This window comes from Marmota marmota, unplaced genomic scaffold (genome assembly GCF_001458135.2).
Source record: "Marmota marmota marmota unplaced genomic scaffold, marMar, whole genome shotgun sequence".
Classification (NCBI taxonomy): Eukaryota; Metazoa; Chordata; class Mammalia; order Rodentia; family Sciuridae; genus Marmota; species Marmota marmota.
In genome coordinates this window covers 63,966,286-63,993,088 of record NW_025999842.1, presented here as the reverse complement: position 1 = coordinate 63,993,088, position 26,803 = coordinate 63,966,286, and the positions used below count along the sequence as shown (strand labels likewise).

The 26,803-nt window shown below is 34.2% G+C and overlaps 1 protein-coding gene across 3 annotated transcripts in view; it reads right to left on the bottom strand.

The window, feature by feature from the left end:
- The window catches only part of Tab2 (TGF-beta activated kinase 1 (MAP3K7) binding protein 2), a 51,456-nt gene extending 24,879 nt beyond the window's left edge, over positions 1-26,577 (bottom strand). For 2 of the 3 annotated variants that reach the window (XM_048799698.1, XM_048799706.1), the window contains exons 1-3: positions 26,166-26,577; positions 12,242-12,432; positions 3,030-4,527 (exon numbers count right to left, since the gene is read on the bottom strand). In XM_048799698.1, coding sequence (XP_048655655.1) covers positions 3,030-4,527; positions 12,242-12,343 — 1,600 coding nt within the window. In that variant the 5' untranslated portion in view covers positions 12,344-12,432; positions 26,166-26,577. The remainder of the gene's footprint in view (positions 1-3,029; positions 4,528-12,241; positions 12,433-26,165) is intronic. The other variant, XM_015502104.2, reaches the window with a different exon arrangement.
- Positions 26,578-26,803: the final 226 nt, after the last annotated feature.

The window sequence follows — 26,803 nt, the reverse complement described above, 5'->3', positions numbered from 1 at the left end:
GTTCTCAAACCAGACCCTGCCCTTATAAGGGATTTTTAAAAAATTTTTCGGTGCTTTAAAAAGTGCTCTCTACATCAGTCAAGGTTATTATTCTACTGTTTCAAGTTATTTTTAATCATACCCATTTATTTTGTTTTATTTCTCTACATTTTTTTTTTAAAGTTGGAAGTGGACACAAGACCTTTATTTTATTTATTTATATGTGGTGCTGAGGATAGAACCCAGTGCCTCACACATGCTAGGTGAGCATTCTACTGCTGAGCCACAACCCCAGACCCTTGGTTTTGTTTTTTATGGAATGATATTTTACTAAATTCTTAAATTTAGGCAGTTATGGTCCCCACAGCAAGTTATTTAATCTATCTGCTCCTAAGTACTTTAATCTGAAAACAGGAATAATACTAATATCTATTTTGTAGTTAGTTGTGGGAAATAAATAAATATTCAAGACAGTGGTGAAAACATTGTAAGCTTTCAGCAAGTATTAATTACTGTATATCTTAATATTACATTATTTACTCCCCATCCCTTGAGTAAATGTAAGCAGGGATGGAGAGGTAGGAAATGCTGGGTGAGAGTTAAGTTTAGATAGGGAGATGTCTCATTGAAAAGGTGATTTTGAGTAAAGACCTGAAGCACAGGAGGGGGCTGTGAATTTCTGAGAGATAAACTGAGACTATATAAATAGCAAGCACAGAAGTCCTAGGGTATAGCTTCCATGCTTAAGGAAGAGTAAGGCCAGTAGTGCTAAACCACAGCAGAGCAAAGTGGTGAGTAAAAGGAAAGAAGAGCTGGTGGGCAGGAGCAGCAGAGCATGCAAGGCTTCACAGGTTTTACTCTGGACTAGGCAGCCATCACTTGCAGAGGAGTGACATATTTTTTGAAGAACATATCCCTCCCTGGTTGCTAAGTTGAGAGAGGACCACAAGCCCCGAGGCAAGGTGAGAGTCAAGTAGACTACTACAGTATCTGAGATGATGCTGGCTTGGTCCAGAGTTACGGTAAGAGAATTCTTGAATACTTTGAAGGTTAGTGTTGATAGGATTTGCTGTCAAAATAGATGTGAAATGTGAAAGGAATCAAGGATGTTTTACAAGGTTTCTGTTCTGTTCACTACAAAAATTAAATTGCCAGTAACTAAGGTGGGACTGAGCAAAGGCAGAGCAAGGTGTGGGGAAGGTCAGAGCTGTTTCAAGACACAGAAAGTTTAAAATGCCTACTAAATGTACCAGTGAGAATGCAAAATAAGTAGTTAAATAAACCAGCTTAGAACTCAGTGAAGAAATTTAAGCTTGAGTTACCAATTTGGGAGTCACAGGTATATAATGCTATTTAAAGTCTAGAGGCCGAATGAGATCACCTAAGGATTAAGTACAGAAAAAGAGAAGAGCTTTAGGAATTAAGCTGTGAGACTCTGATATTACTGGGAACAAAGAAATGGGAGAGCAAAAAGGTGAGAGGTCAGAGATGCGGGAAAACCAGCAAAGAATAAAAAAAGTGGGAATCCTAGAATAGTATTCTAGAAGCTAAATGAACAAAGCGTTTCATAGCATAGAGAAGAGGGAGACCTACTGTGTCAGATGCTGCTGACCTATAGATCAAGAGAGATGAGAGCTGACAGATATCCACTGGCTGTATAGTAACAACACTATCACAGATGACCTCCACAATAGTTCTGTTTCTCTACAGTGGGAAAATTCCTGACTGTAGTAGATTCAAGAGAGAATGGGTTTAGAAAAATTGGAGATGGCATATTTAAGCAACACTTTCTTTTCACATTTGAGTTAAATATGAATAGCTTTGTTGATATAATTTATATCTGATTAAATGAAAATGTCTACTTGATAATTTCCTTTGTCAAATTACCTTCATAAAAATTTTTCTCTTCATTAAAGCATTAGCGACTACCCAAACATAAGCAGCCTGCTGTTATGACAGAAGGGTAGAAGAAGAAAGAAGACTTTGGGGAGAGAAAAGGAATAAATATCAGAAGAAATAATAATATACTGAAATTCATGTAATGAAACAAAAAAGAGAAAAAAAATATAAGTTTGAACACAATTTCTAGTGTAATCAGCATAGGCTCCTTTAACGGTAAATTCAGTAATAAAGTCAGTGTATTAGAAGTTTTTAAAAGGATGAGTGGTGCTAGGAGTAGTAGGGGCTGCATGCTGCATGGAGGTGACGTCACAGTATTTTCCAACCAAAGTTAACACACAGAACAATTCACTGAGGATACAAGGATGACTAAGACATGTCTTTTCTTAAAAGATTCCCACTTAATCTACACACTTGCATCAACATTAAAAAAAAAAAAACAACCTTTCTTATCTGAATGAATTTACATTTCCTACTGAAAATTAAGTAACTTAAGGAGGTCATATAAAATATATGACAGATACTGTCTACTTGAATCAATATGGAAATAATTTAGTTTTATCTCAATATAAACTAGTCTTTTTCAGAAAAGGATAATCAAAACAGATTTAAAACCATAATCCTAATTCCTAATTCCAATTAAAAAATAATTAACTGACATTTAGGGAAACTTAAAGAGATAAGTATCAGGAACAAGATTCAGTTTTACTTTAGTTAAATTATTCTAGGACTCTGTAACAATTTCAACCTCAATGGAAGAATTAAAATGTCCTATCAGTAAAATGAAGAAAATTCTTTTTTCTTCAAGTATCTGATTAAAGAAGGTAAACCCAACTATTTCTTATTAAAGTGTGTTTATAATTTATAGGTTTTTATTTGCATAAAATTTAAAGGGAAGTCAGCATCAGCACAGGTACAAGAAGAACTGAAAAGAAAAGTGTTTTGGACATAAAGAAATAAATAATCTTTACACTATCAAACTTCAAGTTATATGATAATAAAATTGAAATTTCTATGGATTACTTTCAAATGTTAAGATCAGCTGGGGCACCATTTAAAAGATGAAATAATGCTGATGCCCATTTCTGCTGTGGAATCAAATAAACAATAAACCTAGCATGAGAAATTACCCCTCCATTAGTTAATATTACCTTGTGTGTAGGCAGCATCATCAGATCCCATACTCAATTTCCGTGCTTCACTTATTCTATCCACATGTGCTAAGGTAGGGTCCGTGAGGTGCTGAATATTCTCTGTTTCTACATAATGATCAGGATGATTTAGAAGATTTGTAAGTTCAAAGGTAGGGGACACCACCCCTGGTGAGACTGCAGGGGGTTTATTGGGAGAAACTGTAATTTTGAAAGTATATTTGGTATTGGGTTGGGTGACCACCACTCGAGGAGAAGTTGCAGAGTTATTGCCTATTGCTCGACTTTTAGGAGGGTGGTGATGAATGAATGCAGGACCCATGCTCACTTGCCCAGACATATTCCTGGAGGCAGCAGATGCCCCAGAGTTTGTGGATATGAAGACTGTGGGCTGATTCCGCATGCCCTGTTCATCTCCTGTGGTGGCATTAGCTGAAATATAGACCTTAGGTTGACTACGGGAGATCATCTCATCAGTATTTGGGGGACTGGCAGCTATGTAAACAGTGGGCTGATTTCTATTTAAGGTCTGGCTGTTGACTGAAGAGGAACTGCTGGAGGTTCGAGGTCCAGAAGAACGCAATTTTGAAGAATTGTTTCTTTGTGGGGGTTCAAGTTTGATTTCAATTTGGTTTTTTCGAGGTCCCGTTGAAATATTCTGAATGTTGTACTGACTATGGGTAGAAGACTGTGAGCTACCAGATGAATGAATTGTTGGCGGTTGTGGAGTAGTAGGTGAACTGATGGGCATATAGACATGAGAGGTCTGGTGGCCTTGCTGATTTGGCTGTTGGGCTGAGGTATGTGGCAAAGGATTAGATGCAGGATAAGTAGTCCAAGGAACAGGCTGTGAAGGTTGATAGGCTTGTTGAGGGTTCATAGGATTAAACTGAGATACCCAGCCAGAATGCTGCTGTGTCTGTCGAGTTGTACCACTAGTTGTAATGTAAGGCCTAATATAGATAGAATTTCCCTGTGGACTGTTAAGTATAGGTGGAGGTACACCATGTATGTGCAAAGATGTAGGAGTATTACGACCAGTCTGGATATTTGGGGCTAAAGTTACCATAATAGGATTAAATCTGGGAGTCTGTTGAGAAAGGTTAGATGTTCCTTTGCTGCCTAAGTGAAATCCAAGATGTGGTGCTGAATTTGAAGTACCAGATGTACTGGACATTCCAAAAACATTAAAGCCTTGAGGAACTTGAGCTGGTGCTGTCTGTGGCTCCTGCGGAAATAGTTCGTTACTTGACTGACCACCTTGAAGTTGTCCATCACTAATGCTGTGTGCTAGAGTCCTGCTTCCATTCATTCTATTTCCTTCTCTTCCATGATGGTAAACATTCTGTGACTGCAAGTCCAAATTGAGAGAAGTCATGTGATTGCGTAGACCAGAAATTCCAGAATCATCCGAAAAATTCAAGTCTCCTTCACCATAAAGATACCTTGTACTCTCTTGAGAGAGAACAGCACAGCAGGCATCCAGGTTATTATTATTCTATAAAACAAAATAAAAACACCTTGGTGTTAACAATTAGAAGTAATAAGACTGTCATTACCACAAAAATATTTTGAATAACAAGTTAATGATCAAAACAATTTTAACATATATTTGAACTCTTTTGAGAATTATTTTTATGCAGATGGTTAAATTAAAAATTCTCATTAATGTAATGGAAAACTATTAATAGATGAAAGTGAATCAAATCGCTATTTCAAAAGCTACTTGGTATGGATTCAAGCTAACACAATAAAACTGTGTTAAAAATACTATTTTAATGTCAAATAAAATAATCAAGTTGAAGTCCATAATGCTGTATAAATATTTTTTGAAAAGTTAAATGATATTTTATTAGTGTTTGCATATTCAAATGCTTATAAATCTTATAAACTAATGACTCTTTAACAAGTTATCTGTAGAATTTAAATTTTTTAAAAATATTTATTTTTTTAGTTATAGGTGGACACAATATCTTTATTTTATTTTTATGTGGTACTGAGGATTGAACCCAGTGCCTTACGAATGCGAGGTGAAAGCACTCCCTCTGAGTCACAATCCCAGCCCTTAGAATTTAAATTTTTTTTTTTTTTGAGAGAGAGAGGGAGAGAGGGAGAAAGGGGGAGAGAGAGAGAGAGAGAGAGAGAGAGAGAGAGAGGGAGAGAGAGAATTTTATAATATTTATTTTTTAGTTTTCGGCGGACACAACATCTTTATTTGTATGTGGTGCTGAGGATCGAACCCAGGCCGCAGCAGGCATGCCAGGTGAGCGCGCTACCGCTTGAGCCACATCCTCAGCCCCTAGAATTTAAATTTTAAAAGTTCTAAAATTCATACCAATGTCATCAATTCCTCCCATGCCTTCTCTTACTTTTGTAAAGTATCTATTTACATATGAAATATATGCACCATGAAAATCTCTTCTACAGAAACAAATGAAACAAAACAAAAACAAATAGGCTGTTTTTAAAGACTCCTCCAAAAGAAAATGACTAACACTCATAAATCATCCACAAGTATTTACTGAACACCTACTATATGCACAGCATTGTTTGAGTCTGCAAAAAGACTCAATGACATATATGAACAACTCAAACAGGGAATCAATCATAGATTTTTGAAAAAGTAACATTGTTAATATGAATGAGTATGTGCATATTAATATTGAAGTTTAACACAAGTTAAAACTGTAGACTACTTTTAAGAAAAGACAGGGATAATAAAGGAGGTATGGCCTGATGGTTTTCACAGGATATGCAGAACTGGATAAGGAAAGAAATGAATTATTGGTGAAGGGAATGGCATATGTAATGGAGGACATAAATGTAATAGTAATTAAAAATGTATTCCCAAACAAGGTGATTGGAACAGATCTGGCTGGAGTTAAAGGTTCATATTGGAAATTTTGTTAAACAAATAGTTGGAAAAGCAGACTAGGATTCAACAATGAAGGATTTTTGAAAAAAGAGTCACATTAGAGTTTGACTTTTATTAAAAAAAAATGGGGAGAGCTACTGAATTAGAATGAAAAGAGAAATAAAGACACAAAGGGTTCATTCTGTTATATTTCAGATGAAAGGAAATGAAGACAGGATAATGAGTGTCTGATAATGAAATGAATCACATAAGACTAGTCAATGCAACTTGGACATAAGAGAAAAAAATTGAACGAGGACTATATTAGGAGCCTAAGAAAAAGTGGATAGTTTTAGAATCTAAAGAAAATGAGGAACAAAGTTAAAACACCTATAAGCAGTTCGATATGAGATAAAAATCACATAAGAAAGAACTGGATTACCAAGGCATTTTGAAATCTTGTTGAGAAATACTCAGTCCACACAGTTTGAACAGGTAATATGAAAGTGGGCACTGGTCAACCTTTTTTCCTCCCACCTAGAACCAACAATTTAAATCTCTCATGCTACAAAAATTCTTTTAAGTCTTAAATTGATATATTAGAATGAATATGGCAATAAAATAAAATGTATATTCCTACCAAATCCAATTTCACTCCCTTTGTGAATGCTTCCTACTCATATTTGCAAAGCCTTCTGCTTCAGTTCATTTGAGCTTTCAAAAATCCTTTTAATTAATAATTTTCCTATGCTCATATTAAAAAGCAATATTCTAATCCCAGCTCTACTATAATTCATGTGACTTTATATTACTTATTCCTTAGAGAAATCAATTTCTTCATAGATTCTTATGCAGTCAGCTTGATCCAGCTAATGACTATTAGCAGTTATGGATAACCACTATTTAGAAATATTATTTCATTAGGAGTTGTAAAATGGTGGTATTGGTAAAATCCCAATTATAAAATGCATGCTTTTTATTAGCAGCAATTCTCTCTTGAAGACCTATCTTTTTAAACTGTTTGATTATTCTTCTTTTTGTACAGAAAAGGCAAGATATAAAGATTGTTTCTCTATATTTTTCAGAATAATTTTTAAAGTTGGTACCCAGAAATCTCCAAAGGTGATTAATATTTGTTTTTAGTTTTATTAAAAACTCCTACATCTTCATTATTTTGTTTTGATTGTGGCCATTACATGCATCTTTAGGCTAGCAGAACAGCATCACCTTGGCTTCTCTGTACAAACAACATGAACCCAGTAGTTTTTGCAGCTTCCTTGCTTTCTGATAGAACAAGATCATGTCCTACTACAGACCTGGTCTTATCCACTTCTCAAAGAAGTCTTGATTATTTCTGGTGGGAAACTGCAAAGAACTCTCTTAAATGTATCAAAATGGGGTGGAAGGAATGTGAGTTTTTAAATGTTTGAGAATCAAGCCAAGAGTGGTGGTACACCCCTGTAATAGAAGTGACTCAGGAGGCTGAGACAGGAGGATCATAAGTTTGAGGCCAGCCTTGGCAATTTAATGAGACTCTCAGCAAGACTCTATCTCAAAATAAAAAGGGCTAGAGATTTACCTCAGTACCCAGGTAAAGTGCCCCTAGGTTCAATCCCCTGTACTTAAAAAAAAAAAAGAGAGAAAAAGAGTAATCATCATTGCTCTTTTGTACACAGCCACAAATCTGCATTCTCTTCAAGATTACCAAAAAATTCTGAATCATTACTTCTAGTTCCCTTTTCATTTTCCCCCAAACTCCTGAACAGACAAAAATTATAGATAATATCAAAGTATACCCTATGATCAATCTTCTCCAACATTGATTCATTCACTTCTTTAACTAACATTTATGGAACATTCATTAGGCAAATTGAAAGGACTAAGACTGCTGATCTCAATCTAGTGGAGGATATTTATGTATAAACAAATAAATACGATACAGAAATGGTGGGGGTTAAGAATATGGAATAGGACTATGGGTGGAGGTCACTGGAGAAGTCTTCAACTTAATGAAATGTCAAATGGCAAGTCTTACGTACACTGAATGAATAATTTTTAATGAATTGTTTTGGAGAAAGATCCAGCAATTTTACACTGAAAGGCTTAACTCTCCATATCAGCAGAATTTAAAAATTGTGAAAAATTCAGTTAAAAAGGAATCAAAGGGGGCTGTGGTTGTGGCTCAGTAGTAGAGTGCTTGCCTAGCATGCATGAGGCACTGGGTTCGATCCTCAGCACCACATAAATGTAAAATAAAGATATTGTGTCCATCTAAAACTTAAGAATAAATGTTTAAAAAATGAATCAAAGGGTTAATTATATAATACTTTCATACGTATTTTAAGTTGTTTTAATTATCAAACGAAAGGCAAACTGCAAAAATACAGGTTATACCTACTGATAATATAGCTACATCAGAGAATCTACAATACAAAAAAATAATGTGAGTAGTTTCAGAAAGAGGAATCTGAGCAACAAATAAAGTCGAGAACAAAGAATAGATACTTCTGTTCTCTTCTTGAGCAAGATGTCATTTATTTAACAAGGAGAGGCATAATGGCATGATCCTTTCCTTAAGAAGTTCCGAACCAGGACACTATAGAGAGGACTTTTCAAGAGAAAGGATAGAAGTCCACCCAGCAGAAAGAAACAGCAGCTCCCAAAAGATTGGCTATCACCAAACAAGAGACACTTATATTACATTTAGAGGTAACTTAATTTGCCTCTACTTTGGAACACTATTTTCCCAAATATGGAAGACCTGCATCCTAGCTGTACCCAGAGAGACCCTTTCCATCCCACTTTTGTCACATTTTTTGTTGTATTAGCTAAAAAGCAAATTACCTGGATGAATTAACTTGTTTTTTTAAAAATATTTTTTTTAGTTGTAGATGGACACAATATTTTTATTTTACTTATTTATGTGGTGCTGGGGATCAAATCCAGTGCCTCATGCATGCCACAACCCCAGCCCCATCAACTCACTTTTAAAAAGTGTGTTCTGTCTCACAAATAAGTTACAAGCAAAATAGGTTTCATTTTAGTCCTCATTAGTAGTTGGGGAGCACACCAAATAGACCAGTGAGCTTTTGAGAAACTTCTGGGTGCCCAGAGGAAATCCAAATAATATTTCCTAACCGCTGGTAAAGTTGAAAACCATGCTTAATTGTTTTTTAAAAATAGGTTCCATTTACATAGATCAAAATAATTTAAAAAAAGATATGTTGAGAAGTCTTAGTACTAACTCTATCCCCATCTGGTATGCCCTTCTTATCCTCTATTGTTAACCATCTTTTATTAATTTTGTTTTTAATTCAGTATTTCTGCAATCAGGGCAAATATGTATTTCGTTTATATTTATGCCCTGTTCTTGTCTATACAGAAGGACATTTGTTTTCTTAGTATGTCCTGAAGATCATACTCAGGAGTACATTAGAGCTTGTCTTTTTTTTTTCTGTTTGTTTATTTGTTTTAATTAGTTACACATTGACAGTACAATGATCTTGACATATCATACATAGAGCTTGTCTTTGTATTTTTGAAAATATTTTAAGCAATTCTACAAAAAAATCTGTTTACTCCCAGTTGATGTTATTTTAAACTCTCTACTGAGTATAGAAGTGTTCTAGATAGTTCTTTCAATATCGAGTCTAAGAAATTTTGAAGAAAGCAGTATGGAGATTCCTGGGAAAGCTGGGAATGGAACTACCATTTGACCCAGCTATTGCCCTTCTCGGACTATTCCCTGAAGACCTTAAAAGAGCGTACTACAGGGATACTACCACATCGATGTTCATAGCAGCACAATTCACAATAGCTAGACTGTGGAACCAACCCAGATGCCCTTCAATAGATGAATGGATAAAAAAAAATGTGGCATTTATACACAATGGAGTATTACGCAGCACTAAAAAATGATAAAATCATGGAATTTGCAGGGAAATGGATGGCATTAGAGCAGATTATGCTAAGTGAAGCTAGCCAATCCCTAAAGAACAAATGCCAAATGTCTTCTTTGATATAATGAGAGCAACTAAGAACAGAGCAGGGAGGAAGAGCAGGAGGAAAAGATTAACAGTGAACAGAGACATGAGGTGGGAGGGAAAGGGAGAGAAAAGGGAAATTGCATGGAAATGGAAGGAGACCTTCATTGTTATACAAAATTACATATAAGAGGTTGTGAGGGGAAAGGGGAGAAAAAAAAAACAAGGGAGAGGGGCTGGGGATGTGGCTCAAGCGGTAGCGCGCTCGCTTGGCATGCGTGCGGCCCGGGTTCGATCCTCAGCACCACATACAAAGATGTTGTGTCTGCTGAGAACTAAAAAATAAATATTAAAAAATTCTCTCTCTCTCTCTCTCTTTAAAAAAAAAAAAAACAAGGGAGAGAATTAAATTACAGCAGACGGGATAGAGAGAGAAGATGGGAGGGGGGGATAGTAGAGGATAGGAAAGGTAGCAGAATACAACAGTTACTAATATGGCATTATGTAAAAAAGTGGATGTGTAACCGATGTGATTCTGCAATCTGTACACGGGGTAAAAATGGGAGTTCATAACCCACTTGAATCTAAAGTATGAAATATGATATGTCAAGAGCTATGAAATGTTTTGAACAACCAATAAAAAAAAAAAAGAAATTTTGAAGAATCTACAGCATTTTTCTATTAATTTTTATTGACTCATTGGACATACTCAGTGTAAATTTATTTTACTAAAAAATTGTTTTATTTGAAAAGTTAGAGAGAGATATTTGGGTTCTGGGGGGTAGACAATCTTTCCCCACTATCTCTGTTCCTTCCTCATACCTTTGTTAACTTTTGACTACATTCTTATTACTTCTTTTCCCCTCTTTTTTAACTTTCATGTTCTATATTGACAAATGTAAACTGATTCATTCACGAAATATTTATCAAGTCTTCTACTATTATTACTCCTTGTAGTATTAGCATGCTAACATGAGCACTCATTATGAATCACGTCCAGCAATTATCATATTTAATTCTTTTTTTTTTTTGGGTATTGGGGATTGAACTCAGGGGTGCTTAACCACTGAGCTACATCCTCAGCCCTTATATTTTATGTAAAGACAGGGTCTCACTGAGTTGCTTAGGGCCTCAATAAGTTGCTGAGGGTGGTTCTAAATTCTCGATTCTCCTGCCTCAGCCTCCTGAGCTGCTGGGATCACAGGCATGCGCCACTACACCCAGCCTATCATATTTAATTCTATGTGAAGTTTTTTATTCTCATGTACAGCTGAGGAAATGAAGGTCACAAAATGAGGGCCAGAGAGGTTAATTAAATTACTGCTAATAACTGCCAAACTTGAATTCAGGTCTGTTTACTGCCAAAACATATGCTTTTAACCATTATACTCTAGAAAAAGTCAGATAAATTTGAAAAATTCCATGAGCTCAGAATAATCACAGCCATGGGGTATAGGCAGGAAGAAGTGATAAGACATCATTATGCTGCGGTAGAAAAAGCCAGGATTCCAAATGCAGCATGCCCTAGAAAGACAAAGGCAATTCATTTTGAAGGGCGTGGAGAGCAATCAAAAGGTTTTAAGCAGGTAATACATGACAGAATCTGCATTTAGAAAAACAATTAGGCAGATATAAGAGAATGGACTGGAGACACCAAAAAGTGGGCTAGGCTAAGGGCAGGTAGACTAACTAAAAAGTACAGATAAATGATGATAAGGGTATGAACAAAATTTATGTAGTCATCTGATATCAGGTACAGATTGAATAAAAATTTCAATCTTTAAAATCATTTGTCAAGAGTAATATGTCTGAATGAGCCCCAATACTTTTTGATAAAAAGATTTCCAGTTTATTCAAATGGGAAGGCATAGTATCACTAAACCCTCAAAATTACGGATTTCTAAAATTATGTATACTAAGAATACTGTAACAATTTATCACATTAATTGGAAAACTTACATATTAAAAGTATAAAAACAATTTTTTTTTCTTTAGAATTGAGAACTTGTTAAGTCAAACTCAGTCATTTTACAATAAGAAAACAGAAGTACAAAGAGAGCCTTGCCCAATATGCATAGAGTGTCCAGTTAGTATTAGAATCCAAGGTTTCTGACTCTCATAGCTACTAAAAATAGAAACATAATTAGTGTTTTACATTCAGAATTCATTTCATTCCTGCAACTAATCTATGAGACAGGCAGTATCCATATTTCAGGTAGGGGACAGAGAACCTCATGTTGGCAAAGGCCACATGACTGTCACACACCAAAGTTCATTTCTTTTCATCACAGCACAATAACTTAGAAGAGTTTTCTTCTAATGTTTATAAAACACCAGATTTGTATTAATAAATTCAGAAATCATTGAACACTGACCTGTAACATGCACCTGGACACAACAACTTCAGGTACTTCAGGGAATTTTTGTCGCAGGTCATGCAAAACCTGAAAATCAATTTGGTGGCTTCCTTGGGCCATTCGTATATTGCCTGATCAGGACTATCTGTACAATAGGCAATTCTAGGCCTTAATGGAATTAGTAATCATCTCTTCTGTCCAAGCATTTTCTGTGAAAGAAAGAAAAAAAATTTTAATGAGAACTGAGTATAGAATGAATATTATGTGGATTTAAAATTTCAGTACAAATGGGTATGTGCCTTAGCACCTACCAATATAAATGATAAAAATATTATTTTGGCCTAAAAAACTTAACATACACTCTCTTTTCAGTATAATTCCTGATGGCAAACTTTTATAATGGCTGTGGCAAAAGACATTCTATAAGAAATTATTGTCAGGATTGTCTTCCCTCATTTTTTAAAAGAAGAGCATGAAAAACTTTACTGATGTTTTTCTTAATGATTACAGACAATAGCCTGAGGTATAAAATATCATTTGTTCCACTTAAAATTCTTAAAAGAACCTGAAAAAATTTGGTTCTGTAAAAAACTTTCACACACTTTGTTCAAGGCTTAATAATGTATCTCCAATAATACTTGATATTTTGGCTTTATTTTTCAGATATCCTTAAAGGCATAATCAACTCATTCTCAGGAGCTCAGCAATATTTTATTCCCTCTGTGTCTATTAAATCAGTATTTTTTAAAAAAATTCTAATACGTGGGCCTCAACCATAGAGTTTTTTATTTAACTGGTCAGGGAGCAACCTGAGCATATGGATTTTTATAAGTTCCCTGGGTGATTCTAATGTATGTCCAAAGTTAAGAACTACCCCCTTATTTTCATTCCTAATGTAAATCATGATTAATTTTGAAAACCTCTTTGGGACATAAACAGGATACAGGTATATTAAACCTAAATAAAATATTAAAATACTTAAAACCATACTATTTGATTATTACTTAAAATAAGACTTCATTTTAGGATAAATTTAACAAGACACAATCTCTTTAAAACTAATTTTTTATTTGTAGTATTTCTCTTTTACCTTCATTAACAACTTTCAATTTTAGGAATGTAAGAACAAGGTCTCTTTTGTTCATTATTGTGTACCTAGCACTTTATAGTCATCAGTCTAATATAGTAAAAGAATTCCTGAGCCCTCAACAGAATAAAAACTCATTTAGCTATTATGCATAGTAAGTCTTTTAAGTTGATTATTATTTGATTAAATTTTACTTAATTTTTTTTAACTGATGTGACTTCAGTTCCGTTACATCTCATAGGTAAAATTATTGCCAATCCTAGTTATTTGCATTACAGATTTCCCAAACGCATTTCTACATAAAAAACACACAAGCACACACAATTTTGGCACTCAAAGTAGTGTTTCTACAAATGGGCTGCAGGGGAAAAGAGTAATACTGGAAACTGGTAAGCGATATTTAACATAAGGGGTAATTAACATGCTACAGAGCTGTTCATCTTAAGAAAGTCTCCTTTGACATCTCTCCGACTACCAGCCTATTTGTCTCATTTTGGGCTAAAGCTCCTTGGAAGAGCTATTTATACTTAAAATTTAGTCTTCATTTCTTCCTTTTAATCTCTTTTTTTAGGCCTACCCATCAGGCTTTCAGGTCACGAAATGAGTTCTCACTTCTCACTTTAAAAGATCACTCCAGTTTATGACCCAGTCAACTATTTCCTCATTCTCTGAACAATTTCTTCATTTGGCTTCTGAGATATGTACTGTTTTGGCTTCCTTCTACCTACAGGTGGCTTCTTTTCAGTTTTGTTTTTTTTTTTTTTTTTCCCCAGATCCTCCCTTTTCTGGCCATCTGCATACTGGTGGGCTAATGGAGTTCAGATATATGTCCAAAAATTCAGCTTTTAATCTACCCCCCTTCCAAACCACCCTTTCCCAATCTTTTCCACTCCATCATTCACCTACTTGGTCTTTTCTCTTATCCCATATCTAACATTAAGTCTTGTTGACTTTACTTCACAAGGTATTTTGAATCTGACTACTTTTCTTACCAGTTATTGCCCTTGCCCAAGCCATCATAATTCACCTAGATTACACCCCTTCAAGTCTTCTAAATGGTCTCTTCTCTACCTTCATTTTTTCCCCTAACTCTCCTTTCTATGCTCCCAGTCTTCCCCTAGTAAGCAGAGTAATCTCTGTGAAAAGTAAACCAGAGCAATTACACACTGTTAACTTTGATGTTATAAGGCCTCTTACCAATTACCAACTCTCTAACTTCATCTACCACTTTTCTTATCCCTTCAGTTCCTAATGGTCTTCTGGTGAATTCTCAAAGAAGCCAATCAGATTCCTCCCTTTGGGCTTTTGGCTCTTCTGCCTGAAACATTCTTCCCTTGCAGGGTTCCCTCTCTTAAATTCATTAAGATCTCTGATAAAATGTCACTTCTAGGCTGGTGCTGTGGCTCAGTAGCAGAGTGCTTGCCTCGCACATGTGAGGCACTGCTTTGATTCTTAGTACCACATAAAAATAAACAAAATAAAGATACTGTGTCCATCTATAACTAAAAAATAAAAGCTTTGATTCTTAGTACCACATAAAAATAAACAAAATAAAGATACTGTGTCCATCTATAACTAAAAAATAAAAAAAGATTTTTTTTAAAAAGTCACTTCCTCAGAGACTGCTTTCCCCTGATCAATCTATCTAAAATATTGCCACACCTCTTCCTACCACATTCTCATACTTTTTCTTTACTTATTACTATCTGGCATATATTTGATCCATTATCTATCTATCCCCCAAAATTTCTCCACAGAATCAAGGCCTTTAAAGTTTACTGCTGTATTTCCAGGATCTAGTTCATTCCTGTTATACAAAAGATAACAATATTCATTGGATAAAATAAAGGTTTTACTATAGGTTCTTTAATATCATAGTTTCTAATACATATTTCAAATGAAATTTGGAGAAAATAATTATTTTACACAATTTTAGGGAGAGGCAAATAAATCCTCAGTCTAAATGAGGAATACTTTTACTTGAAAGAGGAACTGTGAAAACAAATTGTAACTTATTGCATTATTAAAACATTTTTAAAAAGCTCTTATCATACGTTCTTGCCTTTCTAATATTACAGAGTACACAAAACAAGAAAATTATTCAAATTATTCAAACTGTACAACTGTACTTTATGTACACTTCCTGCTGTGACTCAATAGATTCTACTGAACCAACTCTTAGAGAAATAATATCTATAAACATTAGACAAAGTATCAAAAAAACTACTTTAAGGCAGAAATATAAATAGAAAAAGAAAAGCAAGAATGTGGAAGAAGTAAACAACAGGATGACCTTCCATTTTAAAACTGCTTTTAGCCAGAAAGTAAGAATCTAATTGGTTTGAGTAGCTAAAACCAGACCGAAGACCTATAGTCTTTATTTGCCCAAAGAACCAAAGGGCAGACTTTGGCATGACCACAAAGACTCACTAAGAGCCTAGCGATTACATCATGGAAAGGAAAATCAGAGAGATGAAGCCTCAAACCCTGTGTATACACTCTGTACATATACGTGATCTCTATACATATGTGAGACAGATTCCAAGCAACCAGGTTAAGCTTAAAAAAACTTATCTGAGATTCCAGTTTGTAGTGTGAGTTTAGTCTACTTAAATGCCTACTAAAACAAACCAAACATCAATATCCATTGGAGGAACACAACAGAATCTGGAATCTCATGTCAATCATATTCTAATTATAATCTAAAACTGTTGCACAGAAGAAAGAGGAATAAAATGATCCATGCCCAAGATAAAAGGCAATCGTTGGAGAATAAGTCCAAGGTGGTTCAGCTGCCTGAACTGACTTAAGGATTTTAAAACAATTGTTTTAACTATGCTCATGGATGTAAGAGCAAATATGTTTGGACTTCTCAGTAAATAGAAGGAGGAAAAAGAGGAAGAGGGAGGAGAAGAAAGGAGAAGAGAGCAGAACCACCACCAAATGGAAATAAGATATCTGAAATGAAAAATTCACTGGATGGATATACCACAGATTAGAAATGATAGAAGAGTCAGTGACTTTTAAGGCAAAGCAATCTGAAGGATGGAGATTTTAATCAAAATTTGGATAATCATGACATTATTATTTACAATTGGGACTATCATCATCTATTTATTTATCACTCACAGATTTAAAGAATATCCAGTTTAAGCACCTGTTGTGCTGCGGATTCAAGTATTAGAGTCTATGTTCCTGCCCTTCAGACCACAGAAATTCCTAGATTCAAGTTTGATATAAATACAAATTTATAATTAAGGTAACTATCTTAACTTGCTATCCACCTCCTTCTGCTACCGGATCTGCTGCCTGCCATCTTTCTTTTTGTTATCCCAGCCATGGTTTTCATCTCTTTCACATCATTCAAAATCAGAGATTAGAGGGTAACATGGTACATCAGGAAAAATTATAAAGAACAGAGAATAATAAAAGCAAGTGAGGATCAAATCATGAACTGCCTTATAGAGGGAATTAAAATTGGGGGTTTTAGCTGGGAGCAGTGGTACGTAACTGCAGTCCCAGCTACTTGGAATGTTAAGGCAGGAGGATCCCAAGTCTGAGGCCAGTCTCTGACATTGTCTCAAAATAAAATAAAAAAGGGAGTGGGTATGTAGCCGAGGAGTAAGTAGAGTGCTTGCTTAGCAGGCACAAAGCCCTGAGTTCAATCTAGTACAGTAAAAATAAACAAAAATCTTGGGAGGTTTTATTTTAAGAACAATGGGAAGTTACTGAAATATTCGGGTGAGTAACATGGCTATAGTACTGAGGAAAAGGCAAATGAATATAAGAAAACCAGCTACAAAACTCTGCTATAGTCTACCCTGGAAAAGGTAATAGTTTATATTGTAGAGATGCAATGGAGGCTGGGTAAAAAGAAGTATAAAAATTTAAAGGATATTCAGGAAGTAAATATTTATAGGGCTGGGGGCTCACTGGTGGTGTTTGCCTAGTATATGTAAGTCCTTGGGTTCAATCCAAGTTTTTTTAAGCTTGGTAATGAATTGGATATCAGGATGAAGGAGCAGCATCAAGGTTGACTTCTCTATGAACTACAGAACAACAGAAAAGTCCAAGAATACAAAGAGAATTACAGGTTTGGTTTTCAACATGTGGAGTCTCAGGCTACCTTAAAACATCCAAAGAAAGATGTCTTAAGGTGTTGGGAAATGAGGGTCTGGAGCTCAGAAGAAAGTCTAAGCTAAAGACAGAAATCTGAGAGGCATTTTTGGTGCTGGCATTAATTAAAATCCGAGTGCAGAAGAAACAATTTTACCATATCCTATAATTTAAGAACACATGAAGAAATATATTCTTGGTAGTATTATGGTTTAAAACATAATAGTCACTATTAATTTTTTTCATAAAGTCCAACATTCCTTCCATATTCAACAAACCTTAACATGTATAAATACCAATTTAAAGATATCTGAATAATTCATTGTTCAAAAATATTTTAACATGATATTATACTGTAATGAAAACTTTAAATAAAAATTTAAACCAGAAACACATAAATAATTTTAAAAGTCATATAATGCTACAAGGTATACTTATCAAGAAAACCTGTGGTTTCCCTGCCTCACATCTCTCCATACCTATTGTGCAAAGGTAACCACTGAGTTATTTCTCCAAGTTCCTACATAAAATGATCATAGGATTACTTCCCGAATTTTCAATTTTACACATTATCTATGAATTTCTTACTATGGAAAATAAAGATTAGCTTTAATTCTGCCCTTACCCCTTGGGTACATTATACTTCTCTACCTCTGTATCCTTCTGCCCAGTTACTTATTTCACAATTTTTGTTTAATCAGTATTCAGTGTTTATATTACTTTTTTGCCTACAAATATCACCAAGTAATTTCTCAGTCTATAATGAGGAAATGGACCATATATACCTCCAAGGTCCTTTCCCAAACTAGCATTTTGATTCTTAGTGAAAAACAAAAAACCAAAATATTAAACAACAACAACAAAACACCCTGTAGAATATTAATCAAATATAGCCCAGTCAAAAGCCGGATTTCCATCAAGCCAATAAACAGTAGAACTCTCAAATTCTCATGAGGTGGAGGGAGGATGGGGAGAAAATGGAGAGAGGGGAGAGAAGAAAAGCATTTCTATTCTACAACTGAAGTTATAAATTCAGAGGAGATGTACTACTGTATAGTAAACAGACTACCTTGATAAGAGATTAAAAACAAATATCCACAACAATGTCCACAGAAATAAAGAAAACTTTGTCAAAGATTGAAGCTGATAATCTAAAATGGGGGGTGGGTAGAAAGAATGGGAAAAAAGAGGGAGGTAATTCCATCAAAATAGAGGAAAGATCAGCAGACAAAGGGGATCAAGGGAGAGGAAGAAAGGACAGAATACGGGAAGAACTTTTGTATGTACATTTGTATGTACACACGAGTACACCACAGTGAATCTCTCCATCAAGTACATCTACAAGGCACCAATTAAAAAATAAAACCATAGTAAATTACACAAAGATCAGTAGAGTAAAGGAAAAGAAGTAGGGAGGGGGAGTTCTGGGGACAGAATTAGAGCAAATTATAGTCCATGCTTTTGTGATTATGTCAAAATGTACTCCAATGTTATATATAACTAAAAAGATAAATTAAAATATAAAATAAAAAGAATGTTACAAGAAAAAAGTGTAAAGAAGTAAATATAGAGCTAAATAATAATAAATTACCACTTTTAAGCTTAAAAAATAAAGGAAAAAAGACTGAAACTGATTGCCCCTGATCATTCTTCCCTTTCCCTCATACACTAAGCCAGATAGTGGCTATCTTATGGACTGTTATGAGAATTAAATTGGTAACCCATGTAAGATAAAAAAAACCAGCAATATCAAAAAGCACACAGTAAATACAGGTCAATACAATAGTGATCCCATTATTTCATCCTAAGTAAAATGAAAAAGCAAAGAGTTTCAAGGATTAGTGTGTATGCAGTGAAAGTGAACAGTATTACACCTGCCTGGCATATAGCAAAAAATATAAACTGTGGCAGTAACTATTTATTTTAAATATTATGTATTTTCACAAAGTAGAAATGCTACCCTGGCTGCTTGAATGCTGAAGCTGACAGAACTCTTGAAGCCTTCCTTTCCAACGTACATGGGACGGGTAACAAGTGTAACCGAGGAACTCTGAGAAACCTATGTGAAAAAGCTCAAGATACTAGGTTGCACATGAGTGCTAGGAAGGATCATAAATTGTACCACAGGTATTTAATAGGATGTCCCTCGGGACTGAGAGATACAGATACTTAAATGATACAGTTGAAGTACTAAGCAAGGCAACCAAATAGTGGACATATTCTGGAGATAATAAGCCACGTGTCTGGGTAGAATAAGACAGGAGGGACAAGAGGAAAGAAGGGGATTATGAAGAAGGTGTTGGGGTGGGGAGTTGTTATGGAAGAAGATAAGCAATGAAGCCTTCATGTGTATGATGGTTTTTACTAAAGAAGACCTTGAATACACTAGTACTACAGTTTTAATGTTATTATGCAAAACTGTATGTACATCATTTTATTTTTGTTCCTTTCTTACATGGCATAATTCTAGTGGTACAAATTTTAATTATTCCAACAAAGAAAAATAGTTCATATTGAAAACAAAATAATATAATGAAGAAGAAATATGCCAAATTCACTCCCTCAACTGTATTAGTTTCTCCCTCATTTTATGAATATGAAGGTAACATTTCAACATATCCTAAAATTAAATTCTGGTTTCCATAGTAACTACTAGAAATGATAATATTTTCTGTAAACCATGAAATCCTGAGTTACACAGGATTCTAGCAAGTTATCTTATAAAAGTTTATAATTTAAGAGGTTAGGAAAAAACCTGTTGGCCACTAGACTCTTTGCTAGACTTCTTCTACCCATCAACACAATTTCATTTCTTACAACCAACCCATGATTATAAACAAAATTCTTCACATGAGTAATGTCAGTTCCAAAGCTGTGAGATCCCTTGCCTACTTCTGTATCCTAAGTACCTGTATATGAAAAATGGATGTTCGGTATACATTTTCTGCAATGAATCTCTAAATAAACATCAGAATACATCTAGCTTTTAGAGACTAGTATAACAAGGAGTATCTATCTTCCCAAATGTAAAAGTTTTCTTCACCTTCAGCTGTTAGTTAGTTCTACACTGTTTTGAAATGATAAATTTGTTCTAATACAGTTGATAAAGTGGAGAATAATTTGAGCATTAGGTGAATTTTGCTACAATTTCACTTGGGAGAATCACTAGGTAAACACAGAAAACCATATCTAACTGGAACAAGCTGCATACAAATCCATACAAAAAAGGAACACGCCTCTAACATCTACCTACCAGCTACTTCATCAGCATGTTATGGATTACACATACCCAGTTATATCTTGTGTTACAACTTCCCTTCTGGTTTCAGAAAATCCTTTTTGGACTACTTCACAAAACTCATGAGCTACAACCCAGTGAGCTCACTTCTCATAAGTAAACTTCAAGTCTCGTTCAAGGAGAAGCACAATGTTTATTGTAGTATTTATGTAATTCCTAATCATTTAACATGAGTAAAACTGTATTATCAGTTTCATTAAGGTTCTTGTTTTTATTTTTAATGTTTGCAGATGAAGATTTTGAGTGCTATATCCCTAATCTCCTTTTTTCAACAGGTACATATCATTTTTGGTGGTATGCTTCTGCATGTCATAGTGATGTTCAGGAAGACATATGTTAAATTTTTAAAAGAACTGGCTATATGTCAAAACTCCTTTGATCTCAACAACTGTTAACACTACCATTCCCAAAATGTCCAGTGGGAAAACCACTTACTGGTTATCAATATGATGCTAAAATTTCTTCACACTAATTACAATTTGTGTCTTCTGTGGATTGACTAACATTATCAAGACTGTAATGAGTTATTCTGAAATAATATCTTCATCATAAAAAGGATTCATATGCAGTGTATTACCGCCTATGCCAGTTAGATAACATTTGGTACACTACACATTTGATAAATCTTACAAGAATTTATAAATGTCATTAATTTAACCTAAAAAGTCAACACTTTTTATAGCAAATTATTGGAATATTTCTTGGAATATGATGTTACAATTCTATAAAGGCAAAAACACTTAATTTTAGCTGTAAAGTTAAAAATATAAAATTCAAACACTATCACCACTGAAGATAAAAGTAAGAAAATTATAACTAATTTTTAGCATAAAGTTGATCACCAAAAGTTCTAACACTGAACCATGTTACATAGGCAAGCTGTTATTTGCAAAAATAAAATAACAGAAACATCAGTCGTCCAAATACTAACTTCTTTAAGTTAGCTATTAGGTTCAGTTTTACTGTTATTTAAGACTGAAGAGACCCAAGGATTATGTTACCAAAAGTCAGATATCTCAACTTTATAATTCTAAAATGGGATAATTTATTTTAAGAGAACTATTAACATTAATAACTAAAGTAACAAGATGATCCATACTACCACCTCTTAAAAAGAAAACTTCCCCACAAAAAATTTTCCAATTTTTTAATTTAATGCATCACTTCAAGACTATGAATGTTGACATTTCTTATGGATAAAAGACTAACCAGTTATAAGTTCTTCTAAAAGGAATGTACAAGTCAGCCACACTTGGCAATTTATGTATTGTGGTTTTGTGGTGGGTGCTACCATTTTCTAAGGATTGAGAAAAGTGCAATAAATCTGAGATGACATAGTGTACAACTGACTACCTTGTGTGTATTTTCCTATTCATATATCATAATTATTTTCCAATATATTAGGGTTTTAAAGTGAAAACAAAGTTACCATTCAAAACAAAGTTACTCTTCTCACTATTAGTTTTGGACAATCTACCATGTGCATACAGATCATCTTTAAAAGAACACAGAAGCTAAATATATTAATAAGTTCTTACTTATGGGTAAAAGGAGGAAAAAAGCAAATGAAAGTGACTGGAAGAACCAGTTTTCCTCTTTCACCAACCACAATCATTTTTAATGAATCAATTAACTCAATGACACATGAAAATTGTATTATGGCTGAATATAACTTCAAACTCCACCTTAATAGGAAGATTCAGAGAAAGTTTAAGAAGTTTCATCAACTGATTCCTATATAAGTTCAATCCCTTACTTTTCCCTGTTCATCTCAAATAACTTTGCCCATATTCTTTCTAATGTCTCAGCCCTAAGCCAACATACTCCCAGAGTAGACTGCCGGCCAGCTGCTAGAGGGGTGTGTGTGTGTTTGTGTGTGTGTGTGTGTGTGTGTGTGTGGCGGGGGCAGGGGTGGGAGGAACTCCCAGAGAGAAAGAGAGAAAAACTCCAAGAGTGAATTAAGTTTATGAGTTAGACACAGTATAAGTGGACATGTAACTGATAATAAAGTACTGAGAGTTCTACCTTTCTATCCAACTATATACAAACAAAAGCATCTAGAGAAAAACACATGTGTATAAAGAGATGTAAACAAAGATCGTGTGCCATTACCAAAGAAAAACTCCAATGTCTATCACAAAGGAATAAATGTTTGCATAGATATACTAAGAAACACCATGTGTCTTTTTCTTTCTGTAGCAAATTAAGATCCAAATAGTTATATGGCAAATATTATAAGACATCATTTGAAAAAGATTAAGATGCAGAATTCATGTATAATATGATACTCTGTAAAAAAATGACAAGAAGGTTTATTTAAAGAAAAATATTTGTTTGAATACATAGGAAAGATTATAAAGGTAGTCCCTATAAGTTTAGTTCCAATTCTGTAATGTTTCAATTTCTGTAGGAAAATATACTTATCTATTACTTGAAAAATTAAGCATCAACAACTGAAAGATTAGAATTAAAGAAAAAGAAAAAATCTCTCTATAAAATTAATCTCTATATATTTCCCCACGACACTCCTTGTATTTTGATATGGGTAGAATAGAATGAGTTATTTGAAAGTAACTGTACTTAGCCAACAACAGCTACTTTCAAATAATTCAAACTGTTACTGATATGCAGTTAACAGTTGAAGCAATGATCAATTATCAGGATGTTTAAAAAACTGGATACATATATATTTTTCTAACACTTTTATTAGTGCATTATAGTTACATATCATATTGGGTTCATTTTGACATAATCTTTACGTGCATGGAATTTAATTTGTTCTAATTTCAGTCCCTGGTGCTTCCTCTTCCCTTCCCCTCCTCCTTCCTCCTATTGCCCCTCCTCTATTCTACCGCCTTCCTTTTACTTATTTATTTTTAAATGGCTTGATATACAGAATTTACTGTGGTACATTTATACATGTACAGTTACATTTTTAACTATTCACATGTTTAGGTCCGTGACTAATCATTTCTAAACTTAGTCTCCTAATTTATGACACACATTTAAAACAAAAAAGGCATGTCTCATTTTTTTTTTTTACCCCAAGGAACTCATGGTAAACTTCTTACTCAAGCCCTTAAACTAAGTAAGCAATATTATTATCTACGATTAAGAATTTAATTGGTTAAAAGAAATAAGTAGGGAGTATAAGAAAAAGTAGGTTTATTATAGTTTAAGAGTTCCTCAATAAACCCTATACCCTATCCACAAAGGAAGAGATAACACACTATTTTATCTGAGCTCATAGTGTAATTCCTCTGGTTCAGCACTATGGTCCAGGTCCTATGCTAAATGTTTAACGTTTATCACTTTAGTTACTTCTCACTAGAGTCCTGTAGTGAGGATTAAATAGAAATTACAGGAGAAACTCTACACGCAATGCAGGACAAACAGAACAATAGACATCCTTTATTAGGTATTACTACTACCTAACATCTAACCTTATTAATTCAACCTTCACTTTACTGCAGTCAGTATTCCAAAATACTCAGTGACTTATATGCATTAGTACTAGGAAATCTTCTGTGAATTTTCACTGCCTAACAAAATAAATGAAAGTCCAAATTCTTTCACCTGACATTTGAAAATATGTATGACACAGCTCCATCTCCCATCAAATTCCCACTATCTTCTAAGCATGTTAGATGTTTAGATAATGTTTTTAGAACATACAACTTAGAAATAATAATTCTTGAAAAACACTCTTGCCACATTCTAAAGTTAAATTCTAGCCTTCAGGGCTTGATAGAAACGCATTACCTTCTTTACCAGGTTGAGTCTTTCTGGTACTCTCAAGTAAATACACCATAGTATATTAGTGTCTCTACTATGATACTTTCATATTACAGTTGTCCCTCAGAATTCAAAAGGGATAAGTTCCAGGACTCCTCAAGAATACCAGAATCTGCAGATGCTCGATTAACCTTATAAAATCTTATTCAAAATGGAAATGTACATATACACATCCTCTCATATACATTAAATCATCTCTGGACTACTTATAATACCTAATACAATGTAAATCACTGTACTGTTAGGACATAATGACAAGAAAAAAAGTATACATGTTTATTACAGCTGTAATCATTGAGGCCCACCTGATTTCAATCTCCAGCTGGCACAGAACCCATGGCTGTGGAGGGCCGACTATACTTGTCTATAAGCTCACTGAAAAGGGTTTCTTCATTTCTATATTCCTACTGTGTTTAGCTCAGTGTTTTACACACACAATTTATAAAACAAAAACAAAAAACTCCACCATTACTAATGGTGAAGACTTGGTATGCATATACAATCCCTTCTTCTATTTCTCAAACAATGGTGATGATCCTGTAAGAACTCTGCTAGCTGCTCCCTTTTCAATCCTAATTTAGTACTGAGATGATCAATACTAAACAGATAACCAGTGACCTTAATGCTGACTGGACTGCCTGACACTAACTCAATGCATTAAGTAACACTCTAGAAGGAAACGTAAGGAAGGCACAATGGTAGAATATTAGGATCATCCTCTAAATTCACAATTGGGATACAAAATCCCTGTTCAATTGTGGGTGAGCTCTAACCTAGAGGAACTGAACTTTAAAATCAAGAGATATGTGTAGTTATATATAATTTTATTTACATATATAATATTATATACATATGATTTTATTTATGAATAAATAAAAGTCACCTTTTATGGATTGTTTCTAAATGTGTACAAATTAGTAAAAGCAATACATGTCCTTAAAAGCCAACTGACCTTGGTTCTTTAACCATTCATGAGTAGTTTTCCTCAGTTAAAACCTAAAGTGTTAGAAAACCTCATTTTTTTTCATCCTGGGACACTCTATGACTTTCTTATCTGGCTTTTTTTTTTAAGCATTCAAGTAAAAAAAAAAAATCAGCAAATATTATTTATACACTTACATCTAAAATAATTCTCCAGGTGAAAGTACTACAATACACATTTGGTTCTATCTAGAAATGTTAGTTCTGACTTCTGAATAATGCATTAACTATTTATATGAAGGCATCAGTAGTACAGAACAGCTGAGGATCTCAGGAAGAACTTGTTTCATTCATTTATTCCCTATACTACTTGTATATATAAATCTCTTAAAAGTAGGAAAGTTGCTTATTGTTAATGTTCACTTTTCAAAGAACATCAGAGTACTTTTTGTAAACTTACAGGGCTTAACTCTAGCATTTCAAATTTATCTTAGACTTTTTTCCATTAGTTTGCTATTACTAGCAAACAAATTAAGAAAGAAACATTCAGGCAAAAGTTACACTAAAGGCAATACTAGTTACATGTTACCCAGACGTTAGGGATGTTATTGTACTTTAAAGCAAGAGGACTACAAGTTTTGAAAGTAAAGTTGTATTTATTATAGATTTCACAGTAAGGCAGTTACACAGGCTAAGGTTGTCTGGTGCCATGGACTTTAGCATACCTGGAAATAGAAAAATTCAAATTGTAGCTGTTCTTGGTTGGCCCATTGCCATTTTTGCAGCTTACAATTTTTTAATTAAGTAACTGCAGTGAGCTCATCTCTACTGGATACTTCTTTTCCAGGGCAGGTCCAGGAACTGGGTCTGGAGCCTTGAAAGCAGAAGAGAAACTAGAGTAAACTAGAGGTAGGCAGAATATGAAACGTGACCAGATAACATTATGAGATCTAAGAGTAGTGAGGTAGTTCCTAAAGGCTCTACACTAAATATTCTAAAGTGGGAAAAAGGATTTCTAAAATGACAAGTTACCAGAGGAAGTTATTTTCTTAACTGTTAGTTTCTTAATCTACCCAACTCTAGTCTAGACTCCCAATTCTAGAAATTGAATAGTAGTTTTGATGAAATCTCTAAGGGCTTTCAACAACAGCCCGTCCCACTGGGGACCAGAGCAACCATAACAGAAAAAACAAAAAACAAAAAACAAAATCTATTTTCATTGGTAAAACTGTGAAGTCCTTATTTTCAGCTCATTTTGCTCTTCTTTTCTGCTATTTTATTTCCCATCATTTTCTAACTGTTCCCCTAATTTCCTATTTCAGTTCTCAGGGGTTTCTTAAGAAATACTTTAGATATATCCAAG